The sequence below is a fragment of the Sus scrofa genome, chromosome 6 (genome assembly GCF_000003025.6).
Source record: "Sus scrofa isolate TJ Tabasco breed Duroc chromosome 6, Sscrofa11.1, whole genome shotgun sequence".
NCBI classification, from domain to species: domain Eukaryota; kingdom Metazoa; phylum Chordata; class Mammalia; order Artiodactyla; family Suidae; genus Sus; species Sus scrofa.
Window position 1 is genome coordinate 65,090,710 of NC_010448.4, and position 17,940 is coordinate 65,108,649.

Genomic DNA, 17,940 nt, shown 5'->3' on the forward strand with positions numbered 1-17,940 from the left:
CAGACGCCCTGGACCCCATTCTGCTCAGAGGCACGGTCTGAGGTTCCAGAGTTGTCTAAAGCAGCCCTGCCACCCAGGGCTGGTGGGGTTACAGTGCCATGCGTCCCAGGGACATTTGCATGCAGGCCTGACGAGCGCTTGGCCGCCAGCTCAGGTCATGCAGCCTGTGCTGACCCTGGAAGTCTCACCCCTGGCACCCCACCCCACCTCGCCTGGCCCGGCCCTCCACCTCCCCAGAAACTACTGTCACTCTGCCCAGCCCACCCATGGGCAGGGTCCAGGGCGGCAAGCTTGAGCTCGTGGGAGACAGGCATGCTGCACCTTACCCAGTCTTGCCTGCAGCTCATCCCACTGGCGCCCTGCCTGCCAGGTGCCTGGCAGTGCAGAAATAGGCCTGCCAGCCTCCTGGGTGAGCCTCTCTCCTGTGCCCCCTCTGGGCAGCACAGCAGCCCTAGTTCCCCAGGAAAAGCACAGGAGAGCTTCCTCCTTAATCAGTTTTATGTTGATGACATGTCGAAAGGACTACAACTGCATATATCTCATTAAATAAAATATAACATTATTAAAATTGATTTACTGATTTCTTTTTGCTTCTTTTCTTTTTTTTATAGCCACACCTATAGCATATGGAGGTTCCCAGGCTAGGGGTCAAATAGGAGCTGCCAGCCTACGCCACAGCCACAGCAGCGCTGGATCCGAGCTGCATCTGCAACCTACACCACAGCTTGCGGCAACACTGGATCCTCAACCCACTGAGTGAGGCTAGGGATCGAACCTGAATCTTCACTGAGCCAGTGTCAGGTCCTTAACCCACTGAGACAATGGGAACTCCTGCTGTTACTTTTTTAATGTAGATTTGAGAAACTCTGATTATGCGTGTTCTGCCTTGGAAGCCCGCAAGAATTTCCAGAGGCCTCGGCCGTGTCCCCCAACCGGCTCTCAGCATCCTTCACCACAGGACGGGCCAGCAGCAGGGGTGGGCACGGGGTGGGGGCGGCAGGCTGCCAGGCGGGGGGGGGACCTCCTTCCTTTATTCCTGCCTGGCACCGCCTCGACCACATCTCCTCTGCCCTTCCCTGACCCTCCTGTCATTAAACCCTCATTCTGCCAGCCGGGTGCCCACCTTGGCAGCCCTGGGCCCTGTCCTTGGCATGCAGCATCCTGGACATTCTTGGACAGTCCTTTTCCAGAGGAGAAATGACCTGCCCGAGGTGACACAGGACAGAGGGGGCTGCCGATGGGGTCAGGTCTGACTCTCCTGTCCACGCTGGGTGACCTCCAGGCTCCTCAAGACGGGGCCTCGTGGGTGCCCAGCAGCTCCCTGGGGGGAGTACTCAGTGGGTTCTGAGTGATGGGGGCAGGGGACCAACAGGAAGAGGTGTGCCCATGTCATCCGGCCATCAAGGAGTTTCTTCTGCCCTTCCACTGCCACTCGTCACAGGCATCCCGGATGGTTGGCCAGAACCCAGTGCTGGGTTTCTCCAGGCTGGGCCACCAAAGAGATGCTGGGCAGAGCACTTCTAGGAGGTGCTGGCTCCAAATCCTGGCCTTTCCATCCCTCTCTGGGTGGCCTGGCCCTCATGGGGCCCCAGCTTCCCCAACAGCTAAGATGCCCAGCCTTCTTCCCACTTACAAACAGTGAACTCCTATGCATTCCTCAAGTACCAGCTCGCCGTGCTCTTCTCTGCAAAGCCTCCCCAGTCGCCTCACTCCCAGAGGCAGCCGCTGCCGCCTCTGTGCTCCCCCTGTAGCTGGCCCATCCCCCTCCACGCTAAACCACTCACTCCTATATTCACCCCTATCACTCAGCTGTGACCTGTGTGTCACTCTGGGCAGGACATGGGCAGGGCTGCACTGACATCTTCCACACAGCTGACGGGCTCAGGTCCCTAGAGCCCAGGTAGCACCCCCTGAAGGACCAGGGGCCATACGGTAGCTCTGGGCCCCCATCCCCACTGGGCCGGGCATGGGGACTCTGGCACGACCACGAGAGGCAGCAGGCCGCCCAGCGCAGGAGCCACCAGCAGCTCACACAGAGCCCGCTGCCCTCCTCGGTGCCACCGAGCACATCCAGGCCCGCGGCTGTGGTCTGGAAGCTGTTTGGGAAATGCTTTCCCGATGCGGAACTGCGGGCTGGGAGTCTCTGCCTGGTGGAATGTCTGTGTGTCAGCAGAAGGCGCCTTCCCCCCACCCGCCGGGCCGGCTCCAGCTTTCCTCTCCAAGCGGGGCGGCCACCGCGCTCCTTTGCCAGGACCCAGGCTGGGGCGAGGGCCAGTGCTGCCCCCACATGCCACGGCTCCCCCGCAGGGCTGAGCCCTCCCGACACAGGCCCCCGATGCAGGGGGCTTTGCTGGGAAGACCTGCTGCGCTCCGGGGGCTGGCAGGAAGCAGAACGAGGCTGAGCTTCCTCCCCTACTGTGGGGCTCACAGACACCTCCTCCATGAAGCCCTCCATGAAGCCTCTCAGGCCCCACCTCACCCTGCCTCCCGCTTCAGGGAGCTGACCCCACGTGCCAACCCACTGAGAGGGAGGCGGTACCCATGGTGCAGACTGCCAGCCTCTGGATGCAGAGGGGTCGGGGGGGGGGAGCCCAGGAGCACGAGGTGCCTGCAGGTGTGGGACACTGCCCCACATCTCCCCGCAGGTTCCCGGGGTCCAGGCGTGGGATGAGGAGGCCCTCGGGCGGAACGAGAGGAGGCCGGGCCCAGGGGGTCCTGTCCTGCCCGAGGGGTACCCCTGGCTCTTCCTGTCAGCCTGGGGACCAGACACTCCTGGGTCCCAGCTTCTCAGGAGGAACTAAACCCTCTGGCAGCAGGTGGGGTTGACACTCAGAGAAGCTCCCAGAAGTCACAGCGTGACCCCAAGGCAGCCTGGTTTCCAGGGTGAAGGTCCATGGGCACAGCAGGTGTGGGTGGAGGAACAGTCGTGAACCTACAGACACCCCCGGGCCCTAGGCAGCGGGCACTTGGCAGGGTTGGGGCCAGGCCGTGGCCACTCACCGGTGGACAGGAGGATGTGGAATGAGGCCACACGAGCTGGCGGGGATCGGGGAGTGGGGTGCTCCAGGCCCAGGCTCTGCCGCCACCAGCACCTCCCAGTGAGGTCGAGCTGTCACGTGACCCGTTTGGGGGCTGGGAGGGCAGAGGGCAGGAGGACGCTGAGGACCAAGAAAGCCGTGTGGGAGCCCTCGGGGGCTGCAAGAGGACCCCCAGGGATGGGACGGCCCCCCCTCAGCCTCCTCTTCCATCTGCCTCCAGGGCTCAAGGCCTCAGCCCAAGAGCCCCCTGGCTGCCTCCTGGCCCCCAGGGGACAAACACCCTGCTTGGCTGCTTCCACCAGCCCAGACCAAGGGGTCCCTCCGCCCTGTCCCCACGCAGACCTGGCAGAAGTGCCCCCAGAATGTCCCTCCCACCACCCCTCTGAGGGCCACCACCGCGGCAGCAAAGTTTATTTCGGGGGCTGAGAGCCAGGCCTGGCCTCCAGAGTTGCCCCAGCATCAGCCTCATGGTGAAGCCACTAACCGTGTGGGCTCCTCACCCAAGGCAGAGGGAGAAAAATTAAAACCGTGGTTGTTTCCGAGAGTCCAGCTCCCACTGCTGCCGGCAGCTGCCCCGGGCTGGGCCAGCCTCTCCCCCGCCCCCCCAACACACACACCCAGGGAGAGCCGGGTGTGGAGTCCCTCTCCCGCCAGAGCCCCCAGGGGGAGCCAGGATGGACCCCCCACCCCATGGGTCCCCAGGGAGAGCCCAGGATGGAGCCCCCTCCTCACATACACCCTCCTCCAGAGACCGGACGGCTTGGGGGCATCCACACCCCAAACTTTGCCAGGGAGCCAAGGCCTGGGGTACCCCGGGTAGGGGGGGCACCCACTGTGGGCCAGACCCCAAGCCATGATGGAGGCCTCCTGCACCCATGTGCACACGTGTGTCCCCATGACGAGGCTGTCTCTGGGGCTTTCTGCTGCCTCCACTCACTCCCCTGTGGCTGTGTGAAGGCCAGGGCGAGACCGGGTCCAGTCCTGCGATGCTGACACAGCCCCGCCATGGACACAGCCCCCAAGGCCTGGCTCTTGCTGGGGACATCTGAGCTGCCCGGGAGCAGTGACCGCAGAAGGGGTGCTCACACAGCCCCAGGGCTCATGCACTCAGCGTGGCGGATGGTGACGGCAAAGGGACAGGGAGGCTTCCTGGAGGAGGCGGCCTGAACAGGCCCTCGGACAGGTGGGGGCGGGTGAAGATGGGCACGTTGGAGGGCTTTGGGGACAGGTGCAGGGTTGCCCATGCAGAGACAGGAGGGCTAAATGCCAGGCAGGGAGGTTGGCCAAAGCCGTGTGCCTGGGGCTGGCCTACAGCGGGCGCCTAGCTGGCCAGGACAAAATGGCAGATCGAAGGTTGGGGACATCGCCAGGCCCACTTCCAGCCACCCACACAGCCTGCTGGGCCCTCGGTCACTCCTGCCAAACCTGTTCACGGAACACGCGATGGCAGCCAGCACTCACGCTGCCTTGCGCCGTGCCCAAGCTGCAGCTGGCAGGCCTGCCAGGGCCTCTCCTGCCCCTGAGGCCCCAATGGCGCCCACAAGTCCTCAGGACCACCTGCCTCACGGACAGAGCTCCGAGGCCGCCGCCGTCCCCATTAAGTGCAGAGAGCAGTTTCTCACCCAGGCCTCCAGGCCCCGCTCCCAGCACCCACACCACCCCCCAGGCCTTTACACGGGAGACGCGCTCGCCCTGCGGGGCGCATCCCGACAGGGATCTTGTGGGGTCTGTTCACCCATTTCCTCACCAGGCAGGAGGAAAACCCCCCTCTGCATTCCGGCGCAGCTCCACCTCCCCCCAGAACTGCTCTGGCGGGACCCCAGCCGCCCAGTGGGATCCAGAGTGGTGATGGGGTGAAAGGATGGGGGGGGGTGGAGGCCCAGCCCAGAGCCACTTCTCAGGGGCGGGGCCTGGAGAGGATACGGGGCGTGGCCGGGAAGGTGCAGCCAGCAGGACGCCTGGAACAGACAGAGGGGCAGCCGAGAGACGACCGCAGGAGAATCTACTTAGGAGCCCAGACGCCTGTGGAAGAGGGCCCACCGGGACGAGTGCTGATGGACGGGAACTCTCCCACCCGCCCGGCGGAGAGGCAGCCCTTCCCCGGAGCCAGGCGGCGAGGGCCCCCCACCCTGCCAGCCAGCCTGCAACAGGCCAGCCAGGAGGGGCTGCTTCCATTTGCAGAAGCCGCACAGACAGGGAAAGCGCCTGCCCTCCTGAGGCTTGCCCCAGGCCCCTGCCAGCTCCTAGTCCCCCTGGATCACCCCAACCTCTCAGCTGGAGCCCCTGGGCCACTGGGACGCAAAGCCTGGACCACGTGGTTCCAAGAAGCCTCCATTTCTCTGGCCCAGGAGCTCCGGTTTCTAGGGCAGGGGCAAGATCCAGCCTCTGCTTGTGCTCCCCCACCCCAGCAGCTGCCCTGGCCACGGGGTTCACCGTTAGGATGTGTCCACTTCCTCTCAGTGGAGCCCCAAGCCCGAGGACGGTGGCCTCTGAGAGTCACACCTGTCCTAGGTAAGTCAGGGCTCAGGCAGGGGCATCCAGCCTTTCGGCTCCTGTGTCCAGACCTGCAGCCAGCCGTGGGCACCAGACAGAGGCCACTCAGATGCCTGTAGGCTGCACATCTCAGGGGCCTCTCCTGGGGCCCTGGGCCTTGGGGGGTCCAAGAAGGCCCCAGGGGACAGGCCTCTCGCTTCTTTCCCCGGCTGGCTCTGACTCCGAGGGCTATTGTCTTTCCTGCCTTGGCCTTAAACAGAAACACACCTGCCAGAATCTGCTCACTAGAGGGATGAACGAGCCAGAACGAGGAAATAAAAGCTTTTAACTCTCAGCAGCTCTGATAGACGAGGCTCTGGCACAGACACCTTATCGGAAATGCTGCCATCCTGCCTGGAGGGATCACAGCCCGCGGGCGGACTTCCTCGGCCGTGTCCAGAGCACAGCCAGCCAGAGGCCCTGGCCTTGGAAGGCCCAGATGCAGGCCTTTGCAGGAGCGAGGCAGGAGCTTTGCAACAGGGAGGCCCAAGGCCACACTGGGCTCCGCAGACCACAGGGGCACGTCTACAAGGGCAGGTCGCCCAGCAGCTATTCGCTGGGCATCCCTTCTGTGCCAGGCACTGCTAGTGCTGGCTGTGTGGCATGAGCAAGTCACTCTGGCAGGCCCACAAGGTCGCTCCGGGCCTCATCCTCCCACCCAGAGCCCCCTGGCTGTGTGATTCTGAATGCACTTCTGTCCCTCTCTGGGCCTCTGGCTCCACTTTGTAAAATGGGACCACGGGGCAGAGTGAGCCCTGAGCGGCCCGTGCATGTGGGCTGCTGCCGGGGCCTGGCGGGGAGTGCAGGTGGACAGGACCAGGCGGCCTTCTTTCTGTCACCATGAGAGCCCTGCCACGCTTCCCACTCTGCTGACGGAGGAGCTGCTGATGGCGGGAAGTGCACAAACCCTCACAGCATGAAAGGCTCCTGGGACTCCCTTTTGGGGGGCGGGGGGGAGGTCCTGCCATGGAGGGGGCCGATGTTGCCCCAGAAGGGCATTCAGAGAAAGCTCCCAGAAGGGCCACAGGGAAGTACAGATGGGCCCCACCCAGACCACCAGGACGGGGTGCGAGGCGGCTCCCCCTGCACCCCCGCCCACGGCCGCAGGACAGCACAGCTGGCCCGGGTCAGCCCGCGCGGCCCTCCCAGCCCAGGGCCTGAGCCCCTGGGGCTTCCTAATCAGGGCCTGTCACTTCCCACATTCCTGCCTCCCCCTGGGGACGGCGAGAACCTGGCAGCGCCCTGGCTGCAGCCGGGCCACGTGGGTGTGAGGTCAGGTCATCGGGACACGTCTCGGCTGCCTTCCCGGATCCCAGACGGGACGCACCCAGGCAACAGCGGGGCCCATGCCAACCTGGGCACAGGGTCTTAGGGCAGCTCCTTTCGCTCTGCAGAGGCGTCGGTCCCACGGTGGGGGCCACGCAGACATCAAAGCCGGGCCCACAGGGGACACTGCTGCCATGTCCCACGGCTTCTCACAGACACCCCGCACCCCAGCTCTGCCCTGGACACCCCCACATCCAAGAAGTAGCACGCTGGGCCCCCAGGCTGGAGCCAGACATTGAGTAGTGGGACTGCCTCCGGTAGAATTCCACCCGGGCGCCAGCCTGGACGCGGGGGACCCCTCCCCAAGCCTCGGCGTCTGTCCCGCAGAGATGTGTGATTTTCTCCGCTAGGCAGGACTAATGCCACCCTCAGAACGGGGCCCCAAACCCTCTCCATTCCCATGTCACCATGGTCCTCAAGCCACACCATCCGGCTGAGGGTAGGACAAGGGAGCATCCACCCAGCCAGTCATGGGGGAAGGGCGGGGGCCTTGGGGCGAGGACACCTGCTCCCTCCAGGCCTCCAGGCTGGGCCTTGAAGAGAAGGCAGTGAGGCTGGAGAGGCTCGGCTCAGGTGGGGCCCCTCTTCTGGCCATCCCTGAAGCCCCCTGGGGTGTGGGGATCTGCACCAGGCGCTGGGCCGGGGCCTCCAGGCGTTTCCCCCGAGCCTTGTCAGGTGCCCAAGGGGAAGAGGCACTGTCAGTACCACTTTCCAGATGAAGAGGCCGAGGTTCAGAGTTACTCAGGGGCTGAGCTGAGGCTCATCCTGGGCCTGGACTGGCCTCCCCAGAGGACTGACACGGCAGCTGGGCAGTCCTGGACAGGTGCTCGGGCCCCACGGCTGGGACGGGCGCCTGGCCTTGGAGCCCACGTTCCCCGCAGGGGCTGCTGCCTGCACAGACCACAGGTCTGACCACCTGCCTGCGGGTCGGAAGGGCTGGCACCTGTCCGTGGCCACGTCCTACCTGGGATGCTGGGGGAGCCGAGTGGGCATGCGGTCTCACCTGGGCCATGGTCCGCCCCCAGCAGAGGGGACCACAGTTCCTGCTCCAGGACAGCCTCCTAGGATGTGACAAACACACCGGCCTGCGGGCATTCCCGGGGTGAGGGCCAAGGTGCCCTCCAGCCAGGTGCCCGTGCCCATGCGCAGTTTTATAGTGCTGATAACCACGCTGAGTGGTTTCCGGGCTCACCCCAGCATCCATGCCACATGGCCCTGCAGAGAAGGCAGAGCGGTCCTGTCCTCCACAGCAACGTCTCGCTCTCCTGGCGGCTCTGCTCGCACGCGGCCAGCCGGCCCCCGAGAGCCCCGCTTGCTCACCGGAGCTGCAGTTTCAGGGGAGCTGGGCTGGCAGGCGGACAGAGGAACAGCAGGCGCTTGGCTCTCGGCAGAGCCCTCACAGCCACGTGGTGACTCGGAGCCCCAGCCATCCCAAACATGCAGAGCCGGGTCAGCGAGCTCCCAGGGTGGGGGGCGTGGGGCCAGGGAGGGGCCAGACGGGGAGGAAGGGGCAGGTGCAGCAGGACGCAGAGTCTGAGATCAAGCCTCCTGCCCGGCCTCCTCCCTGGTCCTCTCGTTGGCACCCCTGTCTTCAGCCAACTGCCAGGCGGCGACCCCCTCACCAGTCCCCGGGGCCTCCAGATTAAGGGATTCCAAAGCCTCCTAAGGAACGTCATCGTGGCCAGGCCTGCTGACCCCGTGCTGGGCTCCAGCCAGTGGCCAAGTTGTGGACTTGGCTTCCAGGACCGTGTCTGATCGCTGAGCCCAGGGTCAGCCTGGGGCCTCTAGACAGCAAGTCAGAAGACCCCCCCAGCCGTGGGGCAGCCCCTAGCCTGGCCTGAGCCCTGGACCTGGGAAACCTCGGGCCTCCTGGGCACCGACAAGAGCCTGGGTTGCACACCCAGAGTCTCAGGAGCCAAGGACCAGAGGGGTGGGGATGGGAAACCAGAGGCTCAGCCCCCATCTGGAGGCCGCTGGGCTGGGGTCGCCCTGTGGCAGGCGCCCCGGTGCAGAAGGAAAGGCTGAGAGAGGCTGCGAGGTCGGCAGTGTGCCAGCAGCAGACAGGGGCAGGGAACAGCAGCCTCGACGAGCCCCTTTGGCCGTGGGAGGCTGGGAGGACCTCTGGGCAGGAACAGTGGCAGGGGCTGCTCCATCCGGGCTCAGAGAGGCTGGGAGGCGGCGGGGTGGGAGAAGGGGCCGACGTTCATGGGGAGCCTGGCCTGGGCCTGGCAAGTTCTAGGCCCCTGACTCGTTCCCTACTCCAGGGGGCAATGGCAGGGCGTGGGCCTTGCAGCCGGGCCTCCCCTCCCCTTCACCAGCTGTGCCTGCGCTGGGTGTGCCCTGGGGGGCTTGCAGGGGTCTGTCATCTCAGCAGGGCTCATGGCACAGAAGGGCAACCAAGGTCAACACCAGAACGAGGTGGGCAGCAGGGTCTGGCTCCTTCTCAGCCTCTCCCCAGAGGCACAGTGGCCCCACGTACTGGACCCTAAAAGTTTTGTGTGGCACTGTCCCCCACCCGCCAGCACCACCCCGCCCCCCGCCTGCAAACGCACTGGAAACGAGACCCGTTTGCTGAACATCTTGGCCAGGGCGGACTCCCCCGGCCCCCAGGCCCCCAGGCCCGCAGGCTGTCCCCCTGCCGCCACCCTCCCCCCAAGGACAGCGCCCAGCTGGCCTCTGGCGAAGCCGGAGACAGTGCTCTTGTCAAGAAAAGAACTCTCGGGAGACGGGAGATGACAGCGAGGGTCTGACTCCATCGGGGCAGAGAAAGCAGATGCCCGCTGGCCTGCAGCCTGTGTGCTCTGGGGAGGGCCGGGCCACCCAACCCAATCCTGGGGTCAGGGGTCAGGGGCCAGGTGAGGGCAGCGCAGGTGCAGAGGTGGGGGGACGGGGGTGGTGTGGGCCCCCCATGTCCTGCCTTCTCCCTAACCTGTTCCCCCTCCCTCTCTCTCTCTCTGTCTCCTGGGAATTTTCCTTCTTTCTGTCCTGATGTTGCTGACATCCTGCCAGGGATGGCAGAGCTATGGCTTCAGTGAGCCCCACCTGGGGCAGAATGTCCCCCCGTGTCCCGCGCAGCCCAGGCACACAGCCCACCCTCCCTCCCTCATGGGGGTCCTGCAGCTGCCCTGGCCACCCACTCACCCTCCCTAGCAGCATCTCCCCCAGGCAGAGCCACGCCCTCTCCCTGACTGGCCCCCAGGGTGCCCTCCACCTACATCAGGCTCTCTGACTCCCCAAGGCTGTTTTGGCAGAAGCATGCGGATTCTCCAAAGGGGTGGGGAGAGGGTCGGGCAGGAGGACCCCAGGTGGCCCTCCTGGGAGAGGCGGGGGTGGGGAGGGGACGGCCCCAGGTATCAGCCAGGGCAGGGATACCGGATCACATGGGGGCATAGGCCAGCAGTGCACCAGGCCAGGCACCTACCTTGGCAGGTCTTGCCGTCTCCCTGCAGCTGGTGGCCGGGGGGGCAGCGGCAGTAGAAGCCCCCCACAGTGTTGCAGCACTGGCCCTCACAGCCCCCATTGTCCAAGGCACACTCGTTCACGTCTGTGAGGGGGAGATGCAGGTGAGCTGGGCGTGGGGGCCTCACTTGCAGCCACCACCCACCCCAGGACCTCAGACAGGAAGCTCAGGAGCCCCCAACACAGGGGGGCCAGGAGACCTCACCCACGAGACTGTGCTGCTGAGCCCCCAGCTCCCCTGTCCTGTTCTGCCTTTGTGAGGGCAGGAGCACGGCGTTTCCCCTGGGACGGGCATGTGGCCAGCTGAGGCGGCAGCATGGCCACTTGGGGCTGGTGACATCACTGTCTCCACCCGAGCCTGCTAGCCAGGGCCTGAGGGACTCAGGGGCCTTGTTTCCCAGAACACCCCCTGGGTGTTGGGTGACAAGAGGATTGGGCACCTGTGCCGTCTCCCAGCCCCCGCCGGGCCGTCCTCCACCCCCAGGTCTGAGGGGCTCTGCCCTGTCCTCCCAGCCTCTCAAGGCCAAGGCCACCACTCCCCTGGTCTCAGGTGCAGAGCAAGTGGAGACCCCAACCTGCCACAGGCCACAGATGTCTGGGTGCCAGTGCAGCCCACCAGGCACAGCTGCTGGAAGAACCGCCCCCTTTCCTGGAGGCTCAGGGCTGGAGAAGCCCAGGCTGCCCCCCACCCAAGCCCCGCCCCCCACAGCCTCGTGGGTCCCTGGGAGACCCCAGGCCGGGCTTAGTCTGCAGGGAAGGCCACAGTCCCATGGGAATGGCGTGACCAGAACCGGCCTTGGGCCTGCTGGAATGCAGCTGTCAGCCCGGGCCTGCCGAGGTTAACATTGGGAATTTTCTGGGAATTCCTAGAGAGTTACGTGGGGCGAGACGGATTTCAGCCCATGCCAGGGGTCAGGGCCAGGGTGCCCGGGTTTTTTGGCACCGTCTGGGAGAACGGCACAGAGGCCAGCCCTTCCGGCAGGAGCAGGCCAGGTCAGGGCACCTAGAAGCCCCCGGGCGGGTCCAGATACTTGGGCTGTGCTCCAGGCAGCAAGGTGGGCGGGTGGCCAGGTGGGTGGGGTGCGGACCCAGGACGCTCTCCCACAGCTGCTGACACAGCAGTGTCCCTGAGGCCCAGGCTTGCATGGCTGCAGGAGCAGAGGCACCACCACCAGGGGAGGGTCAACCTCACAGCTGCCTGGCAGCGCCCGACCTGGACCCCACCAACGCCGGGTGATGGAACCTTGGGGACTCCCAAGCCCACAGAAAGGCTCTGGGTGTGGACACAGCATCAGGGGCTGCAGGGCCAGCTCCCACGATGGACCCCCTCTGTGTCCCTCCACTGCAGTCTGGACGGCATTCTAGGGGTGCCTAGCTGTGTCTGCCCGGCCCTCATGCCCCCTGCCCCCAGCATCTCCATGCTGGGCACCTCGGCTGAGCACCCCAGGCCCCCCCCGCACCCCCTGGTTGAGCTGAGCCCCCTTGTGTTTCTGCATCGGGGGTCGGGGGGAGCTTCTCAGAACCAGTGTCCACCTGCAGCTGGACTGCTGGCCTCAGTGTAGGGGTTGGGCTCCCCGAGTCTCAGGGTCCCCAGGCCCAGCCCAGGCCAGGCACACAGGGGCTACAGGCTGCTCTCGCTGACTGCTGTGTAAACATCCCACCCAGGGCCTCCTGGAGAGAAGCAGAGTGGGCAGGGGGCTGGCCCTCCCCGTGTCCCCTCTCCAGGCAGGGCCAGCCCAGGCCGAGAAGGAGGTGGTCCTGCCCGGGCATCAGCAGGGCACCCCCTCTGCTGAGCACCTGCTGTGTACATGTGGGGGGTGCGGATCCTGAGGTAAGGGACCCACCATGCCAGGTGGGAGGGAGCTCAGGGGAAGGTGGGGCGCCTGATCACCTGTTTAACTCCTCCCAAGACCACCCCTCTAGCGGCCACGCTTTTAATGCACAGCGTCTGTGGCCAGCCCTATGCCCACAGCTCCATCCAGAAGGCCAGCTTCGGGGGCACAGGTCCTTGACCTCTGGCTCATTGCTGTAACTACAACATCTAGCACAAGGCCGCCCGCAGCTGTGGCATGAATTTGAAAGGGTAGGTGCCCCCTGGGTGCCTGGGGGAGGGGGAGTACACTTACTCTCAGGATCTTTTCTGAATAGCTACCACCTATTCCATCCAAAAATCACAATAAACAGCAGATATTTCAGGCTGGGGGGCAGTTGTGGGTTCCAAGGGCATCCCAGGGCAGTCGGCAGCCCTGCCAAGGACAAGGCCAGCGATGACCCCTCCCCGGCCAGCCTGGGGGTGGGGAGAGCGGCTGTAGCAGCCCAGCAGCCAGGCCTGGGCTGGAACAGGGTGAAGGGGCAGCGGCAGAGAAGCCCAGAGCTCCTTGCACAGGCCCCGGAGGGAGACGCAGAGATGCCTGCAGCCTTTCCATTGGCCCCCCAAGACCGGGGCAGTCAGGGCTCCAGGTCTGGGTGGGGACACTGGGCTGCCAGGGGGGTTCTGGGACCAGATCCCAGGAAGCGGGGCACAGGCTGGTGTGCAGCACAAGCCTCCTGCTTCCAGAATGATCCCTGCTCCCCAGGGACCCAGTGTGGGATACCCTGAGCCAAATTCCAACAACTGCCCCCATAGCCCCTCCCTGCGACTGGCCCGGCCTGCCGGCCCTCAGGGACCCGTTCCAGCTCTGGCCTGTCACGTGGAGTTTTAGAGGGCAATGCCACAGCCCAGGAAACCACCTGGGGTCTGACTGCCCTTCTTCTGTTTATGAAGCCAGTCTGGGAGGCCTCTGGGAGCCTAGTGGCCTGATCACCTGTCGCAGGGCTAGCCTGAGCCCAGGCAAGGTCAGGAGGTCGCAGGCCAGGTCCTGTTCTGAGACAGTCCATGCCTCAGCTGCACCTGGGGCCCGTCTGGCTGCTGGAGAAGGGGCGCTCTGCTCCAGAAAGCGCCAGCAAAGCACTCAGGAGGCAGGAGTCCCCAAACCCTGGCCTCTTGGGCAACCAACCAAGAGTGCCCCCAACCTGCAGGAGGGCAGCCTTTCCGAAGGTTCCAGGGTCCATCCCGGGAGACTGGGCTTCCTCCTGGTTCTGGAGGGAGGCTGGAGTGTAGAGTTGCCTCTGGCCCTCAAGCCAGGCCTCCAGTGAGAGTGGGGTGTGGACGCGACCCCCAAAGCTGGCCCTCCATCCGTCTTGCCACCCCCTCCACAGGGACCCTGCCCTCCCCACAGAGAGTGAAAGGCCAGGCTGGAGCACAGTGGTGGGGGTGGGGGTGGGGGCCTAGAGAGACCAGCAGGACCTGGCCTGCGACAGGAAGTAACGCCTCCCTCGGCAAGGTCAACAGTCACTGCAGGACCCAGCAAGCCCACCGCAGGTGTCCATCCCAGAAACCAGAACAGGAGGTCAGACAGATGGACAGGCATGGCCACAGCAGCAGAGGTGGACACAGCTCGGGTGTCCATCAGTGGACAGGAGGCTCTGCAACCGTGGTCCAGCCGTGCCTCCGGCCATAGAGTGCAGTGCAGGGCAGACACAGGCTGCCACGTGGGCGAACCTCAGAAACACAATGCTCGGGCGGGAAGCCAGACACAAAAGGCTCATCCTGTGTGATTCTGCTTAGAGGAAACGTCCAGAAGAGGCAAATCCACAGAGACAGAGAGCAAAGAAGTGGTTGCCAAGGGCTGGGGGTGGGGTGGGGGCAGCTGACCCATGGGTTCGGCGTCTCCTTCAGGAAGAAGGCGGTGGAGGTGGCGGGTGGACTTTAGGAAAGAGGCTCAAAGCCACTAAGCTGCACTCTGCAAAGGCTCGATTTTCTGTTACGTGAGTTTAAACTCAGCTTTACAAAGAGCGATCCCAGATCGGCCCCCTACACTTCTCCCAGGGTGGGTGCAGAACGAAGAGGGGCCCCGGGCCTCGGCTCCAGTCTGGCTGGGGCCCCAGCACAGGGCCGTCCCTCAGGCAGCAGCAGCTCTGCATTGGCCCTCAGTAGCCATTGGCCACGCAGCCTGGGTGAGGACTCCGACCTTGGGTCCTGACCTTCCCGCTGACCTGGTCACCCCAGGCTGCAGAGTGAAGTCTGCCGTCCCTTTCCAAGTCCTGGGGGAATGAGGGGCCACCACATGAGAGATGGCGTCCACCACGGGTGTGACCGTGGGGCCCTCGGGCTGCCTGTGAAGCACAGACGAGGCTGGAGTCAGAGTCCAGCCCAGCCTGGTGGGGGCGGGCGGCCGACCGTGGGCCTCAGAGCCTCCAGGTGTGAAGCAGGTGAGAAAGGCCCGCGGTTCCAGGGGAGGGGACAGGGCACAGCCCAGGGACTCCCTCCCCACCTGTGAGGATCAGGAACCTGAGAGCAGAAGTTGAGACCACCCAAGGGAAGACAGGCAGGGACATGGCCAGGCCCCCGGCTCCCGGGTCCTTGGGACAGTTAGGCCTCATCCTGTCCGCCCACCCAGACCTTGGGCTCCCTGGGGAGCCAGGATTTACAAGGCTCTGTCTGCCCAGGAGGCGGAGAGCCCTCCTTCCTGAAGCTCAGGTGTCACACAGGCAGGCCGGGGCTGCTCCCAAAGCTTGGCCGGCGGCGCCGACAGAAACCACCTGGACCGGAGTTGGCCACGCGGGGCTCCAGAGACAGAGACGGGGGGCTGCCTTGTGTCTGGGCTGCCAGGGGCCTGGAAAGGCAACTGCCCTCAGGCTCCACGCCTACTAGGCAGAAGGCCCAATGTCGGGGGGGTGGTCCCGGAGCACCCCCACAGCCAGCCCACCCGACGGGGGACCCCTCCCTGGGCAGCATGCTCAGCTAGAGCCCCCAAGTCGATCCTCCTAGGAATCTGCCCCCCCACCCCAGGGGGTAGTGGGACAACTGGGGTCCCAGAGTGCACCTGCTCTGCACCCCGCCGGCACAGACCTGGTGCCGCTCGGAGCATGTGCACCCTGCCCCACCCAGAGACCCCCTCTGGGCACCCACTGAGTGTCAGGGCTGGGCAGGGGTTCCAGCCTCCACGACAAGTGAGGCGAGTTCCTACAGGGGCTCTGAGCCAGCCTTGGGGGGCAGAAATCACACAGGTACACAGAGCAGCGATGAAACCCAGAACGGGGCTGGGCGCCCTGCCACCGGCCATGGGAGAGAAGGTGGCTCCCTGCAGCGGCCAAGCTCGGGGGGCTCGGGCCCAGCGCAGCAGGCTGGGCTGGGGGCACAGCTGTGGGGGGGGCGGGGAGGGCCTTGGCTCTGACTCAGGGGAGCAGGGAGTTCACCTGGGGTCAGGCAAGCGGCCCCAGAGTGTCCAGGACACATTCAGAGGTGCTGCTGGCATGCCTGGGGCGGCTGTGACAAAGGACCCCAGAGCTGGTGGCTTAAACAACCGAAGTTTGGTTCTGGGGAGCACACATCTGAAATCAGTGTCCCTGGGCTGAAACCACCTGTCAGGAGGGCCGGGCTCTGTGCTGAGGCTCTGGGGGGTCCCCTCGACTCGTCCACGGGCCAGGCCTCCTGGGCCCCCACCCCGCACCTGAGCCTGGACAGCGGACAGGAAGGGCCTCCCCTGGCCTCCTCTGCTCAGCCGGGAGCTGGGCCGCGGTCAGGTCTGGCTGGGCTGCTGGGTGAATGTGGCCTGTTGCAAACCCCTCTGGGCCTTGATTGCCACACCTACAGAGGGGACAGCGAGGGGACCCAAGGGACCCTCAGAGGGGGCTGAGTCCCTGTCAGAAGCTAATTCCCTCTGGGTCGGAAATGAAAGCCTGGGTCCAGCCTGGGACCCGGGCCTGTAACAGCCACCTTGGACCCCTGCTCAACTCATGGCTGTGACACTGAGACCCTTCAGGGCCGCTCAGAATCCCCTCCGTCTTCTCCTGCCTTCTCCCAACGTGGCGCTGCCAGGAGGGCACCTGCCTCAGCTCGTCCCAGAAGCTCCCAGACCACATTCCCTGCCAGGTTCCTGGCTCCTGGGGGAGAGCCTGCCAGGCAGGGGAGGGACCAGGGCCGGGGGTCGAAGGCACCACACCTGCCCCAGCTGAGGAGGCAGTTACCGCAGAGGGCGCCCTGCAAGCTTCTAACATCCCTCAAAGCGAAGACGGCCCGGCTCAGAAAGCTTTCCCACCACTGCCCCGCAGGGCTGCCTTTGTCACCAGCGTGCCCTCCAGCACAGGGTGACAGGATCCCGGCAGCACAGAACCAGTTGGAACAGGTGTGCAGCCAGCGGAGCCAGGCCAGCTCAGCCTGCAAGGAAGGAACCACGAATGGGTCTGGGCATTGCGCAGTTCAGGCCCAGCACCCCATCTGCCAGGAGATCCCAGGACAGGGAGTGGGTAGAGGCAGCTTGAGGGGTACCCTGTGAGCCAGCAGGTCCGTTTCCAGATTTAACTCCACCACCCTGGTGCCAAGAGACTCCCTTGAGTTCCCTGAGGCAGAAAATGTCACACACACACACACACACACACACACACACACACACACACGGTACGAGGTTGCCATGGCAACCAGGCAGTCCAAAACTATTTGACGGATGGAATTAAATTGGCAGTTACCTCCTCCCGGATCAGGAGCACGCAGGGCAGGGGAAATTCCTACACAGACGAGGCTCCTGCCGCCTCCATCCAACAGCCACACCAGGCTTCTGCTCAGCTACTCCCCCTGCAGCTCGGGGCCGGTCAAGGCGCCCGCACGTCCCTCCACGGAACAGCCCGCAGCCCCGCAAAGGACCATTGAGGGGACCACCTACTGCTCAGGAAACACGTGAGACCCACCCGGTGGGGGCAGGCGGCACGTGCGCTGCGGCCCGAAATGCAACTAGAAGAGGCTGCAGCGAAAACGAGCCGAGAAGGAGAAGAGCACACGTGCCCTGTCCCGATCGGGCGGATGCCCAAGCAACGAGGACTCACAGAAAGCCACTGGCCTGCTGGGGTGCGGGGCAGGGCTGCAGTCGGTTTCTCCTGTTTTCCAATATTTAGGTCCTCTGGCAGACAGAATAAGGGCCCCCAAAGACGCCCACATTCTTGTCACCGGATCCCAACAAGGCCAAGTAGAGTCGTGGTTGCCAATCGGCTGACCCTACAATAGGGAGTATCCTGGACATGTGGGCGGGTCCAGTGGAGTCACAGGGTCCTCGGGAGGGGGAGTGATGGAGAGACGGGGAGTGATGGGGGGAGGAGGAGTGATGGGGGAGTGATGGGGGAGGCAGGGGAGCTGGGAGTTGGGAAAGGGAGGTGAGGGCGGGGAAGACAGGGCCAGAGAGGCATCTGGCTGCTGGCTTTGAACATGGAGGAGGGGCCAGGAGCCAAGAAACCCGGGAGCCCCTAAAGCCGGAAAAGGCCAGGAACAGGTGCTCCCTTGAAGCCTCCAGGACGAACCCGCCCTGCCCGCAGTTGGACTCTGGCGAATTGAGACCCATGTTGGACCTGCGATCTCTGCAACAGTGAGCTAATACATGCTTTTTTTTTTTCCTTTTTTCTTTTTAGAGCCGCACCCATGGCATATGGAAGTTCCCGGGCTAGGGGTTAAATCGGAGCTGTAGCCACCGGCCTACACCACAGCCACAGCAATGCGGGATCCAAGCCACGTCTGTGACCTACACCACAGCTCACAGCCAAATCCTGGACCCACTGA

The 17,940-nt window shown here is 64.7% G+C and overlaps 1 protein-coding gene across 3 annotated transcripts in view; it reads right to left on the minus strand.

Annotated features, from left to right (window-relative positions):
• The window catches only part of MEGF6 (multiple EGF like domains 6), an 85,917-nt gene that overhangs the window by 35,177 nt on the left and 32,800 nt on the right, over positions 1-17,940 (minus strand). For all 3 annotated transcript variants that reach the window (XM_021095213.1, XM_021095214.1, XM_021095212.1), the window contains one exon: positions 10,318-10,440. In XM_021095213.1, the coding sequence (XP_020950872.1) occupies positions 10,318-10,440 (123 nt within the window). The remainder of the gene's footprint in view (positions 1-10,317; positions 10,441-17,940) is intronic.